Source organism: Argentina silus (genome assembly GCF_951799395.1).
Source record: "Argentina silus genome assembly, chromosome: 7".
NCBI lineage: Eukaryota > Metazoa > Chordata > Actinopteri > Argentiniformes > Argentinidae > Argentina > Argentina silus.
Window position 1 is genome coordinate 21,535,691 of NC_139661.1, and position 15,000 is coordinate 21,550,690.

Consider the following 15,000-nt stretch of genomic DNA (forward strand, 5'->3'; position numbering starts at 1 on the left):
GTTATCCTTTGTCTGTTATCAAAGTCCTTTGTCTGTGGTCCAAAAGCGGGTCCTCAGCCAACACGGTGGGGGTAATCTGACAGTCCAGGTCACAGCAGGTAATCACACAGATAATTTCTCACACTTCTCTCCAAGGCAGTCCATCTCACTACCAGTAATCACACAGATACTTTTCCTTCCCTTTGGGAGGCCCACTCCCTCTGTTATCCCCCCAGCCCTGCTGGCTTTATGATCCACAGGTTTGCCTCGTTGGAGCAGGAAGTCCATATAAGGCTCGGGGGTGGAGCCAGCAGGCTGCAAGATACCTCCCTTTAATTATCACTCCCCCCACCACTCCCTGCCGTCTGACACACCTTCTACACCTTCTACACCTTCTATCCCTCTAGCTCCTTCTCTCTCTTCTGTACCTGTATCCCTCTCTTGTTTGATCTCTCTATTTTCTTTACCCCTGTGTCTCTCTCTCTGCCTTCTACTTTTTCTCCCCCCCACTCTCTTTCCTCTCTCCCCCTCGCTCCTCCTTGTTCTCCTGGTTTCCTTTGCCCTCCCTCTCTCTCTCTGTCCTCCTCTGCTGTATCACAGCATCCCCTCTCACAAACCATGACACATTTTCCCATCCTTTGAGAGAAAGAGCGAGGGAGAGGGAGAGGGAGAGGGAGAGGGAGAGGGAGAGGGAGAGAGCGAGGGAGAGGGAGAGGGAGAGGGAGAGGGAGAGGGAGAGAGAGGGAAATTATAAGCTAGTGAATAAACTAAACTTCTTCTAGCGTTGTGACTGCCTATGGCCCCTGGTCTGAGCATTGTGACTGCCTATGGCCCCTGGTCTGAGCATTGTGACTGCCTATGGCCCCTGGTCCGAGCATTGATTACTTTATCTTATGATGACTGATGGATAGATGATTCACTTACTTAAACTAATGTATTTGTTGTAAGTCGCTTTGGATAAAGGTGTCTGCTAAATGCCATAAATGTAAATGTAATGTAAATGTAGTCTACTTTTGATACCAAATTCCAAATTCCTGTCCTGACTCTCCCCTCTTCATTTTCACACCTTTATGGCCAGCGATTTGAAAGTACTTGATTCACTGATTTGAAAGTACTTGATTCACTGATTTGAAAGTACTTGATTCACTGATTTGAAAGTACTTGACGAGTGACAGTAATATGTTGAAGTCCTATCCGGTTGTTATAGAGCAAATCCAGTGATCATAGAGCTAATGGAGTCTATGCAGCCTCTGTGGAGTTAGAGCCCAGAGTTAATCTCACTGCTCCCATCCCTTTTACATAAGCCTGCGGGGAGGTTTCCTGTGTTGTTACTCCACCAGGGTAAAAATACTGTGCTCTGCGTCATTCCACTGCATCTCCCTAGACGGAACATCCTCCCATTCACAGATCCAACCTTCCCCTTAACCAATAGGAGGAGGACATAACTGGTCTTTGATCTTAGATCAGCAGTGGTAACTATACAGCTGGTTTACTGGTTATACTTATTTATTATTAAATATTATTTTATTATTTATTGGTTATGCTGGTTTTGAAGGACGGAAGATCAGTTGGGATCTAATGTTGTAGTGCTGGGCTAGAACTAACATCTGCCCACCTTGTAGCTCTTCAGGACCAGAGTTGTGACCACTGCCCTGTAGTTTTATCCAAGGACACTTCCTCTGCTTGGTAGGGTTAGGACTGCTGTGGGGCGTAACATTTTAGTGGTCTGCAGCACCGTCAGTCTCCTCATGGAACTGTGTGCCTAATGCTATACTTACTCTATTACAACACTGAATTAACATGGAACAGAGTCATCTAGTCTTCAGCTCCATGATTGCACAGCTATAGAGTAATGGAGCATTGTTGTCACTGGAACAAGGAATGGTCCCCATGTCAAATAAATTCTCGATTGCATTACTGTGCAATAACAAAGTAAAAGCTAAATCACATGGAACAACACATTGATGTAATGTTGTAGCTAGCCTAATCACAGTGTTACACAGTTCCACCCCAATGTTACTACACAGGTACAGTACCAGTCAAAAGTTTGGACACACCTTCTCATTCAATGGTTTTTCTTTATTTTTTTATTATTTTCTACATTGTAGATTAATATTGAAGACATCAAAACGATGAAGGAACACATATGGAATTATGTCGTAAACAAAAAAGTGTTAAACAAACCAGAATATGGTTTATATTTTAGATTCTTCAAAGTAGCCACCTTTTGCTTTGATGACAGCTTTGCACACTCTTGGCAAGGTGTGTCCAAACTTTTGACTGGTCCTATATATAACACTGGCCTGGTGCAAACCCCATGGGGTCAGGGGCGACACCGTGGCACAGCTTCTCATGTGGGTCGTGGTGGGCCGCCCCATGGCCATATCCATGCCCTGTCGTCTACCACCTCTGCTACCCACCTCCATTGTCTTACCACAGGTGTCATCAATCTAGTGTGACCCGCATTGCCTGAACTACCATCAGGGTGGCGCTATCTGTCGTAAGACAATGACCTCTGCCCATGACCACTGTTGCTTGCTTTGTTGCCATGGGGACAGACCGTGAAGCTGTGCCGGGAGTCAGTGTTGGTCCTGTGAGAGCGATGACACCAGCTTCTCCCTTCTGTTTCCATCCTCAGTCCGTTTCTCTGGTCTATTTATGTCTGTCCATGGTTTGGGACTATCTAATGCACCTCTATTTCAGATTTGGATGTATGGATTCTGTAAGGCTTGCACTGTGTGTGTGTGTGTGTGTGTGTGTGTGTGTGTGTGTGTGTGTGTGTGTGTGTGTGTGTGTGTGTGTGTGTGTGTGTGTGCCTGTGCATGAGAGAGTGAGAGATCAAATCTTTGATATGTCTGAAATGTAATAACTGTCTACATTTTTGATAATTGCACATCTCCTTACGCACTCCAGCTGATGGGGAATTGACTCATTCAGATTCGCAACTTGTAGCTTAATAAGCATTTACTGTAGAGATCAATCAAACACAAACCATCCATGCATGGCTTGTCTCTCTCGCCAGCTGACATTATCAACAGGCTATTTCATTGTCTCTCAAAGTGATAATTACTGCTATAATATCCTGTCTCAACATTTTTTTCAGGCCTAATTGCCTAGCTGTATCCGCCTCGGACTATAGGTTACACATGTGACGTCTTACACATGCATAATAAAATATATCATTTAATAATTAAAGATGATCATTTAATTTCGAAGTCAAATACATGTCCACTCTCCAAAGGCAAGCTGGGGTAGGCTACTTCAGGTTTCCTTTGTGTTTGTGTGTAAAAAGTGGAGCGCACAAACCATATGCAATAATTCGACTGTTTTTATTGTTTCAGTGCCACAAAGCTGATGTGATGGACGAAAACCCTTGCGCGCGCACGTTACCACGGCCGCGCGTCTCTCGTGGATGGAATGCATGGTTTCAGCACAGTGCATGACATGTCTTGCATGAGAATACAACGATGCCTCGCAGATATAGCTACAACATCGAATAAATGGGAGCAGTGTGTACACTACAGTAATTTCATACTGCCTGGCTCTCTAGTCACCATGTCCTATGTGACCTGTAATGTCCATCGTCAGTCCTGCCCAGTAAGACTGTTAACGTCTGCATTCTGTTTGTAAATCACACTGAAAAGAGACTGTCCCTGAATATGAGTCTGTTACTTTTTTGCGTTTTATCAAATCCATAGACTGCTACATTTGAGCAGCCCCTTGAATCCGTAATTCAAAAATTAAGTAAACACATGTACACAACGAATGAACGCATTTACGGTCTGTGGAATTTGCATTTGATGATCTTGTTGAAAGCACTTTGGAAGTCTTTGTTGAAGTAGGCATATATGATGGGGTTTAGGAGAGAGTTAGAGTAGCCTAGCCAGTTTATAACCGCTCCGAGCCAGTCGGGCATATAGCAGTTCTCCGCACAGAAAGGCAATACCAGCGCCACGATGAAAAACGGCAGCCAGCAGAAGATAAAAGTCCCCATGATGATTCCGAGCGTCTTGACCGTTTTACGCTCCCTGGCCAAGGCTATTTTCCTCTTGACATCTGTGTTCTTTTCGTTCCTGTTCTCGAACCCCTGCGGCGTGGATTGTGGTGTGTTCGGGAGAGGCAGGTGGTTCTTGGAATTGTGAACTTCAATGATCTCCAACGACTCGCCGTCCTCCCCTTGCTTCACCGCGCCGTTTACGCACGAGGAGTTTGGCTTGGGTTCCACGCTGCGCTTCCAGTTCTTTCCCCCTGCCTCTCCGTTGGTTTTCTTGTGGAACATCGCCGGCGATACGGTCAAGCACTTTTCCGCCACTTTAGTTTTCTCCGGTTTCTTCACTGTCTTTCGAATTCGGAACCTGGCCGCCTTGAATATCCGCCCGTAGAGTACCAGCATGAGAATAAGCGGGATGTAAAAAGCTCCGAAAGTCGAGTAGATTGTGTAGCCCGGGTCCTGGCTGATGGTGCAGGCGTCGGGGTTCGCCCTGTCCTCGGCTTTCCTCCAGCCTAACATAGGCGGGATGGAGATGGAGAACCCGATCAGCCATGTCACGCTTATCAGGATCGCAGCTCGTCTGGGTGTCCGTTTATTTACATAGTCAATAGGGTCGGTTATAGCCCAGTACCTGTCCAAAGCAATTGCGCACAGGTGCAGAATGGACGATGTGCAGCACAATACGTCCAGAGAGATAAATATATCACATATCTCCTGTCCCAAGGTCCATTTGTTTAGCACTTGGTAAAGGGCCGCCATTGGCAACACCAGAACCGATACCATAAGGTCCGTGACGGCCAGGGAACCGATAAGGTAGTTGGCCACATTCTGGAGACGCGTCTCCAACGCGATGGCCGCGACGACGCACGCATTCCCAAATATGGAACATAGGATAAGGGCGCCCAGAAGCAGAGAGGTGACCACCTGATAACTCAGCTCCACTTCGGGAAAAGTTCTAGAAGCCGTGCCGTTCTCATTCTCATGCCAGTCGGGAACGACGTCGGAGAACGTCGTGGTCGTGTAATTGTCGTTGCTGCTGTTCGTAAAATCCATATTTTGTCCACGGGATACACACGGGCCTGACCGGACGGGACAGAAGGGCAAGCAGCGGGGGGATTGGGGCTCGCTCAGTCCCTCGCGCCAGCGCCAGTATGGGTACTACCAGGGTCCATCGGAGTTCCCGTGTCCGTTCCCTCGCTCCGAGGACGCATGACGTGCCGTGGTCTTATGTGTGTTTGTGTGTAAGTGTGTGTGTGTCGGGGGCTGGGCGCTTACTGGTCCTGCGAATCATCTGCGCCTGGTGACGCCGTGAATTCATTTATACCAGCAGCGGTTGGTACGTCAGACGTCGAGGAGGTCGCCGCAGAGTTTTGTTGCTCTGCTCTCTCTGGCAAGCTGTCCTTTGCTGCAGAAGACAGACGAAGAGCGGAGCTTCTCTGTTTTGCCTTCTATTTTCGTTAATTTATCTTTCTAGAACTTTCTTTTTTGTTTGTTTTTCACCAACAATGATCACCATGCATCATTAGGCCTATATGCAGTGGTCTATACAATCTTTTCCTCCCGTCTGTGCGTTAGGCTACTTGGAAGGAAAAAAACATATTTTTTATTCGGCATTGCGGGTAAAACTATTATCTGATTAGTCTACAAACGTTTAATTTAATTATTCATTAGATCGCATTTGATCTCACGATTGGAAACTAGACATAAAGGAATCACTCTATTCAACAGATGGCCTCCATATTAGCAACAGATTTCAAAAGAAAAAAAACCCGATTCGGCCTACGAACTAAAACTGTAACATGATCAAATTGATAGAACCGTCTATGTGTTAGCAGTCTCTGTTCTCACATGGAAAGGTAACACACTATTGTGAGTCTCCTTATTAGGAGCAATGCGCGCGGTGTTTTCAGAACCGTGGACAGCTCCACACGCGAGTCCAGAGAGGAAATCTGCTGCCATCTGCTGTATGGGGCGAGAACTACGCGGACGCCTGCACACTATGGAACATGCGTCTTTTCGTCACATAATGCTGTGATGTTCTGTATTATAGGCCTGGTGAAAATGGGCAGGAGAAAGAGAGAGAGAGAGAGAGAGAGAGAGAGAGAGAGAGAAAGAGAGAGAGAGAGAGAGAAAAGGAATGTTAATTGTAGAAGGATGCAATATGCCATTAAAGATGTGGTACTTCTTGAAAGTATGTCCTACGCTATAGCCTAATTGGTAACGATGATGAGATGATGATATAAACACCTCCTTAATATCACGTTGTCCCACTCATGATTTTCAAAGATCAGTTATCAGACCAGAGTAATATGATATTATTATGATATCGATTATGATATCGACGCAATATAATACGATAAGCATTTGAATGTTATCTGATGTTAGCTATGATAGCCTATGCAGTATGATATTCATTGTTTAACACTAAATGTATCTGGATGTACTCAGATAAAACATTGGATGAACATTGTACACTGTGTAGTTATAGAATTCCAATCCACTCTTTGAACACACACTTTTGTGGGATCCTCTTTTCGGTGTCAGTCATTATAGCACACCTTTATGCAAGCCATAAGCTGTTAAGACGAAGCAGAACTTGTGATCAACAGTTAGTGTAAAAAAACAAAACAGATGTTCACCACTGTGCGTGCATGTGCAGGATGCGATTCTCTCTCCCAACAAAGGACTACTATCCCACAGGTTTCACTGTTGAGCATTTGATTTGGTACACAGAGTTACAATTCGCCACATCGCTTTTGAAACAGACGTCAAGTTGTTGCAAACAGTCGCCCCACAGTTCAAGTTGCTCCGACCGAGTCTCGAACTTCCGATCTCTGGCTTGGCAACACACGTAACTATCTCCTCAAATACCCCAAACTTGAGGAGTGAGTTTACCATCTCAACTCGGTTACACTTTCACACTTGCCCAGGGACTGTTGAAATGTTGATTAATGTGCATTTTCCCAATTTTTATATTTGCCTCAAATTGCACATTTCCTACCTAAGATAGAATATATTTATTTTAGAAAGAATCAAGGAAACGTTTTATGTTTGTAGGCCTACAAGATTATTCAAACAATATAAATCTTATCAAATGACGTATACTAATTTGTTACTTAGATATTAAAAGGTTTCAGTTTCATAATCGTTCAATTCTAGGCTGTCTTCAAGACCTAAGATTATTCATTTTGAAAGTCCTAATAGGTATTTATTTATGCTAATACCACATACCAGTAAAACAGTACTTAAACACACAAATAGCACAGCATTTATCTACATTATTTAGAATTTTTGCCTTGTCGGCATTCCATCCACACACACAAACACACACACACACGCACACGCACACACACATACACACACACACACACACACACACACACACACACACACACACACACACACACACACACACACATACAGACTCCCACAGACACACACATACACACACACACACACACACACACACACACACACACACACACACACACACACACACACACACACACACACACACACACCCTGCTGATCAACCAGAAAGTGAAAGAGCTGACACCATGTTAGAAAAAAAAGGTGGCTCTGGTTATTTCGCCTTATTTTTGTGTGTTCAATGGCAGCTTTGTTGTGCCGTGTAGCTGCGTGTTTTCTATAGGCCCCACAGGACAATCGGGAGGCTGTGAACGCACCCCTATTGTGGTGGGGCTCACCAGGGGGGCTTTAGCTTTGTCAACAGTGCAGAATGTCCCAGGGGGCCACCGGGGCAGGGCAGGGGGGCTCACCTCTGTGAACGTCTGGGGGGTCGACGGTGCGCTCGAACGCTCCCCTCAGCCCTGAGAGAGCTCAAGCCCCTAACATCCAGAACCACCAGGGATCGGAGGGATAGAGGGGGACCAGAGAAAGAGAGGGAAGGCCGTAGAGAGAGGGAGAGAGGGGGGACTGGAGTGAGGACCAGAGAGAGAGAGGTGACCATCCAAAGTGACCAGCCAGAGTGACTACTGCTGTGGGGTGAGAGAGAGAGCTGGGTCATGTGCTCGCATGTGGGAGCTGCTGGTGTATATGGCTCTAGTGGCGGAGGTCCTGGCGGCGGAGGTCCTAGTGGTGGAGGTCCTGGTGGCGGAGGTCCTAGTGGCGGCGGTGGAGAGGACAGCGACAGTGAATTGGGGCGTATGGCCGAAGCCCTGTGTCTGGAGGTGAGGCCTCATTTCAGGGACATAGATGTAGATACAGCAGAGAGTGAGGGTCGCTCAGGTGGGTTGGAACAGCTGCTAAGACCTGCACTTCCTGGTAGGAAGGCACATAGAAAGGCTCACAGTGTGGACTACAGAGTGAGGGACAGAGAGAGTGTAGGGGTGAGAATTAGAGACAGGGAGAGGGACAGAGAACGGGAAGTCTTGGGAGAGAGGAGTAGAGACAGAGAAAAGGACAGATATAGCCAGAAACACAGAGAAAGGGACCGAGAGAGAGAAAGGACGAATGACAGGGATAGAGACAGAGAGAGAACTCAGGACAGAGAGTACAGGAGGAGCAGAACACAGAGCCTTTCTAACAGCAACTCCAACCCTCTCCAAACATACATGATGGAGGGTTCAGAAGGATCTGGGAGGCTGCAGAGAGGAGTACCCTCCCCTAGACGACCCATCGCTGGCCACCCCCGGACCACCAACAACCCCCAGCTCCCACGCCAGAACTCTGGGTCCATCTCTCCCTCCCTACTCCGCCCCTCCATCCGAATCAGAGCCACGGCCCCGTCACCACGGAGACTGTCGCCGAGGACCGGCGTCACGGAAACACACCGCGGTACACCGCGTGCGCCCAGAGAACCGGGCGCATTCTGGGTAGAGCCTGGGATGGGGATCGGCCGATCGTCGCCGACTCGAAGGACTCGGCCACGCCTCCTTTCTCACAGTAGCTCTGAGTTGGGTGAGGAAGAGGAGGAGGAGGAGGAGGGAGTAAGGAGAGAGGAAGAGGAGGAAGAAGAGGAAGCGGAAGGAGGAGAGGCAGGAACCAGCGGTGTACTGGAGGTGATGGCTCAGACCTCGACGCCCGCCGCGCACGCGTCCCCGTCCCCGGCGGTGGACAGGAGGATGAGCAAACGAGAGAGGAACAGGATGAAGAGTCTGAGGAGGAGGCAGAGGAGGAGAGAGAGATGGAGGCAGAGTCAGCTGCAGGACAACAGACAGGTGAGACACACACCAGGGACAGAGAAAATGGAGAGGAGAAGTTAGATGCTCCCGGAGATTTGATTGGCTGTGTTGACCACTCTGGGTCTTCCTCAAACCCCCTAATCATCCACATTTAAATAGCATCTAAATAATCTGCTGTTCTTCTATGTTCTATCCTATCTGCTCTTCCCTGCGTACAGTACACCTTGAAATACGTGTTACAGTACACATGCTTTAGTCCGAAGTGCTCTCTGCACTATTTTTTGTGAGAAAACTGCAATTATTATGAGAAAACTGTTGCTCGCAAAAGACTAGCTATACAGGATAGATATGTTTTTGTCTGGTCATAGAGGACAGTTCATCTGTGGGCAACGTTCCCTGATTAAAAAAAAAGTAAATCGTGTTGGAATTCATAATGTCTCATGAAGTACCAAAGGTCATTACAAAAGTTTCATAATAAACTTTTGTTTATTGGTCATTACAAAAATGTAAATGTATTGATCCAGTTAAAAAAACTATTTATTTCTTCGGGAAGGAAAGTTGTTGATTAATAGCATGCATGCGTCTGTGTGGGCCGCTGTGGGTGCCGCTCTGTTGCTTTAGCCAAAATGTCAAGGCAGTGCTGAAGGCCAGATTTATAATTGTTGCAGTAGATGTTTGGTAACTGTATGTGGGTTGATTACTGACTCTTGACAGCCGTGTAATGGTGTGTGTGTGTGTGTGTGTGTGTGTGTGTGTGTGTGTGTGTGTGTGTGTGTGTGTGTGTGTGTATTTGCACGTGTGTGTGTTTGTGTGTGTGTGTGTGTGTGTGTGTGTGTGTGTGTGTGTGTGTGTATGCGTTGTGTGTGTGTGTGTGTGTTTGTGTGTGTGTGTGTGTGTGTGTGTGTCACTGACTCGTCAGGCCCCATCAGCAGCCAGCGCGTCTCAATAGCCATTGTCTTTGCAGTTAAAGTGGGGTTACATCTGAATTGCCTGCATGATGAGGCTTGGCTAGAGAGCCCTTCACAACCGCCCAAACAAAAGAACAGATTCACATTTGATTGGCCAGCGCAGATCCCACAGTCACGTTGGTGGAGCGGAATGATTCTGACCACAGAATGGCAATATCCATTCTGTTAATTCTTCTTCTGTGATTTTCATTTGATGTTGTTTTGTTTCGGTTTTCTCCCTCCCTTCGGACATTAACAAATTAGCAATGGCACTGAAACGCTGCTATACTCATTGCACATACACATTCGGGGCCAAACTATATGATTGTAAGATTGTGCTTGTGTGTTGTGATGAACACCATGCTGCATTGTAGAGAGGGATTTATCCACGTTAAGGGAGATGTCAGATTAAATACTTTGGCACTGTGCAGTCTTGCATCCTAAATAATTTAGGGAGGCAAATGAATGTGTGTATATCCACTTGCAGGGACATGGGAGTATCAGTGTTTCTCTGTACTTCATGGTATATACTGTATGTAGTCACGTTTTAGCCCTGTGTGTTCAGGGGATTCACATGTACACTTCATCCCTTGAAGCACCAAAAGCACTTTCGCAGCAGAGTACTTGTCAGTATAGTAGGTCAAACCAGGTGTAACAGCTATTCCAGTCCCTACAGAAGGTGTTATCTTCATGTGTGACAAGGGACAAAGGAGCCAGTGTTTAATCAGGAAGTAAAAAAAAAAAAAAGAGATTTTGAGACCATATGAAGAGCGAATTTACTTTCTATACTATAACGTTTTTTGAGTAACATCCATTTAGTCTCATGATGCGTTGAAGTGTAGTTATGGCTCACAAATAGCTAAGATTGTGCTAAGTGATTGCATAGCTATATTCTTGTAACCGCAGTGTATTTTGTGTTGTTCTGGGGCAGATTGACTGCCAACTGTTGTTGTGTTTGTTTTCCACAGCTGTTTGTAACCTGTTTCACCTTACATTACAGCCATGTGCAGCTGTAGGCTCCTGTGTTGTTGTTGTCGGGTAGATGTACAGTGTTTCTTCATGGCTATACTTGTTGTTGTTGTGTCGCTGCTGCGTCGTGATATTTGCAGCCTGGGGAGAGCAGTGGCCATGATTAGATGAGTGTTCCTGTGTTCCTGTGCTCCTGTGTTCCTGTGTTCCCGTCTTCCGTGTTCCGTGTTCCGCGTTCTGTGTTAATGACACACCTTGGGAGGCAGCGGCGGCGCGGTGGCACCGTGGCGAGGTCCCAAGAGCTCCCTCTGGGTGTGAGAGTGGTAATTACTCTGGAAGGACCCCCAGGCTCCACGAGGCAGTGTGTGGAGGGACCAGACCCCAGGAGAAGGGGGACGGGTGGCCTGAGGGGAGACAGGATAAAGTTGGCCCTAGATCCTGATCTGAAGTCAGATTTAGTGTTTTTATCCCGAATGGAAAGGTCAGGAGTTGGGGAAGAAAGAGAGCACCTAGATCTGTTTCTAGGGGCAACTGTTGCCCCCTGGGGGATGGGAGTTGACTATCGGGGCCGTATCAGGCACCAGAGCTCTGCCGAGTAAGCCTGGTAGCTGCGGTGTGTGAAAGAACAATTATACAGTACCTCTTGTGGTCCTCTGTGGCTCAGTTGGTAGAGCATGGCGCTGACAACGCTTAGGTTGTGGGTTTGATTCCTGCTGGGACCATATATACTGAAATTTATGCACTCACTGCAATGTAAGTCGCTTTGGATGAAAGTGTCAGATAAATGGCAGATATTATTATTATTATTATATTATACCATTACAAGCTATATGCATTATTGAGGAAACATGGGCTGTTGTTCCACTTGGTATTAACATGCTCATTTTGTTATCCGAACATGATGATCAGATCACAATTAGAATCAGGTGCAGCACCTCTTCACCTGGTGGTCTCCTGTGCATCACCTGGTGGTCTCACCTGTACCCACGTGGTTCCTGGTTCTTATTCCTCCTCTGCTTTATTTAACGGGCTGCTTGCAGACCCCTGGAGTGTCTGTCGAACTGGGTCTTCCTATTTTCTGCCAGACATCGCTGGTGTTCAAGTCCCAGGCGCTCCGCTCTAGTCATTCCCTCAAGCTACACAGTCTCATCTCTTTTGTCCCCGTTCAGGATAACCTCAATTATTGTGCCAACCATTTAAATGGCTTTGTACAATATCATGTCTTTCTCTCCGATTCTAGAGCATCCGCTAAGAAAAGCCATTTAAAAGTAGTAATGTATTAAACATACTTTTTGGATTAGACTCTTTTAAGATTTTATAACTGGAGCAAGGTTGATCTCTAGAACAGCTATGACCTGTCACTATGGCTACCTACTCTACCATACTGCATATGTTTTCTATTTTTTTTTCAAATATGTTTTTAGGGCATTTCTGCTTTATTGGGATAGAGACAGTAGAGATTGACAGGAAGGATGGGTGAGAGAGAGGAGGGATGACATGCAAGATAGATCGAGGGTCGGAATCGAACCAGGAACCTTGCAATTACGTGGTAAGCGCATTAGTGTGCTTCGCCACTAAGCGCCCCTGCATATGTTTTCTTGTTTTGGAGACTATAGGCATTATATTATACGGTATATGATTATACCTTTATTATATCATCGTAACAGATTGGCTTTCTATAATGCTGACCTCATATCCCCATCATACACCTACAAAACCCTCACCAGATTGCTCCTCTTTCTCGTACCCTCACATGTGCCTTTGCACCTATCAAATAGAATTCCCTGGCATGATTTAGGGGAACAGAACACATTATAGGATGGAATCTCCTGAGAGTAGAGTCCGACACATTCTCACATGCAATAGGGCATCTGCCAGCTGAACTGACGGTATGAACTTCTGCAGGAAATTATTATGGCTGTGAGTGGCTGTCAAGCCTCTTCTCAGATCCGTGGGGGGTCAAAGTGCGTTATTCACATTTCTGGGTGTCTTCTCTGCCTTTAGGAGTATCCTTATCTTATCCATTTCAATCCTCAATGCTTGAGATGTTTGAGCACAGAATTTATTTTAGTGAGAGAGAGAGAGAGAGAGAGAGAGAGAGAGAGAGAGAGAGAGGTGAGAGAGAGAGAGAGAGAGAGAGAGAGAGAGAGAGAAAGGGGCGGGGCTAAGAGCAATAATAAAAATGTAGGATTAATTTTTTTTTTTTAACAATGATAAAATCTACAAAGACGGAAATTCCTCACTGGCTCTTTCTATGGTGTAATTTCATCAGTCGCTGCATCTATCTTCTTTCTCTGATCCAACGTGTCTGGCTTTGGCAATGTTTTAATGTTGATCGCTGTTGTGAGTTCACGTGGTTCAGAAACACCAAACAAATCATGAACAAGGCAAAATGATTGAGTTAACCGTGACCATGACGTTGAATGTGTTGTTGTGTGTCCTCTTTCTTCTTCTGTCCCAGAGCTCGACAGGGAATCCTTCGAGCAGCAGTAGTGAGGAGGAGGACGTTAGCGCTGGGGACAGGGAAGGCTACATTTGCGCCGTGTGTCTGGATGTCTACTTCAGCCCCTACATGTGCCACCCCTGCAACCACATCTTCTGTGAGCCCTGCCTGAGGACCCTGGCCAAGAACAGCCCCACCAACACCCCCTGTCCCCTCTGTAGGACCATCATCACACACGTCTTCTTTCAGAAGGGTGAGCAATCTAAAAAAAGAACGCTATCTTAATCAAAGGGATAGTTCACCTAAATCACAATCTTAGTATGTGTGTTGTCTAGCCTTGAAAGTATTATATGGGTTAGGGGAGATTGTGGTTGTGGAGGAGAGGACATGACAGGAGCTCATTTAAGGGAATTGGGACGCACCCTTTGGTCTGACCAATAGTATTGTCTATAGTAAAGACAAGACTACATTTCCATTATAATACAGTCAAATGAGTGATGGTATCATTTACATACTCAAAATTAGGACAGAAATACATACACACGTCATTGTGCAGGCATGAGTCATTGGTGTCTGTTGTTGATATATTCTTGCTAAGTCAGATTCTCTCATTTAAATGGAGTCTGACGGCGCTCCCATCAAAAAGTGCTGATGGGGGGCGATGCATCCTGTGAATTTCACCAGCGGCACACAGATTCTACCGACAAACAGAGAGGAGTGCTTCAAATCGAGGCCGGGATTTCAACTGATTTCTTTAGAAAAAGGCAGTCGAACGCACGCTGCTCACCTGCGAAATGCTGCCATGTTTTCTGCATGCACTTCGGTTTACAAACAATAGCACGGGCCGAGGAGGGCGATCACCTGCAGGTCAGGTCTCCAGGTGGAGCTTGCAGCAAAACGTTTAGAGGGGCGTGGGCCTGCTTACTACTTCAGACAGTCTGTGACCCCAGCATCTCAATCGAGAGAAGAGATTCTGGGATCCAAGATGATTGTTGATATTGCAGTTAAGCAGAGAAATCCAAGCTGCACATTGTGAGAGGGGCCCAGCTGTAGATCGCCCCAGGGAACAGTACTGTAGACACCTTGGGTTCAGCTCCAACCACATTACTCATTCATGCCTATGACAGAGAACTGCATAATCTGAGACATCTACAATATATAAATAGCTGAATAAGACAGACACTGAACTAAATGCAGACGTAATTCAGTTGCAATGTTCATGCAGTGTCTTCGTTTTACACAACTGCTGTCTATGCACACATGTGGACACACATTACCAATCTGTGACTTCATTAGTGCATAAATTGTTAGTTTTTTTACCAACTGTGTCTTACATGCAGCGTAGGTTTGACTGAACGACTCAAAGTCTTATTGAGGAGATCAGTGATCAGTGAGGATGACATTTGAAGTCATATGAATGTTGATGAGTGGGGTCAGGAGTGAAAAGGTGACCTACCGTCACAGTACTGTATGTCCGTTTGATAATGCCCTCTTGATAATGCCCTCTTGATAATGCCCTCTTGATAA

General features: G+C 46.1%; 2 protein-coding genes across 2 annotated transcripts in view; one reads left to right on the forward strand and one right to left on the reverse strand.

Moving 5' to 3' along the window:
• Positions 1 to 3,754: 3,754 nt before the first annotated feature.
• On the reverse strand, positions 3,755 to 5,023 carry htr1aa (5-hydroxytryptamine (serotonin) receptor 1A a; the record flags this gene model as incomplete). Its single annotated transcript, XM_083674002.1, has 1 exon — positions 3,755 to 5,023. One exon carries the CDS (start codon positions 5,021 to 5,023, stop codon positions 3,755 to 3,757), a length of 1,269 nt encoding a protein of 422 aa, XP_083530128.1.
• A 3,971-nt stretch (positions 5,024 to 8,994) lies between these two features.
• rnf180a (ring finger protein 180a) overlaps positions 8,995 to 15,000 on the forward strand; it is a gene marked incomplete at both ends in the record, with an annotated part of 7,795 nt that continues 1,789 nt past the window's right edge. Inside the window, 2 exons of the mRNA XM_083674003.1 lie at positions 8,995 to 9,150; positions 13,492 to 13,726. Of these exons, the coding sequence (XP_083530129.1) occupies positions 8,995 to 9,150; positions 13,492 to 13,726 (391 nt within the window). The remainder of the gene's footprint in view (positions 9,151 to 13,491; positions 13,727 to 15,000) is intronic.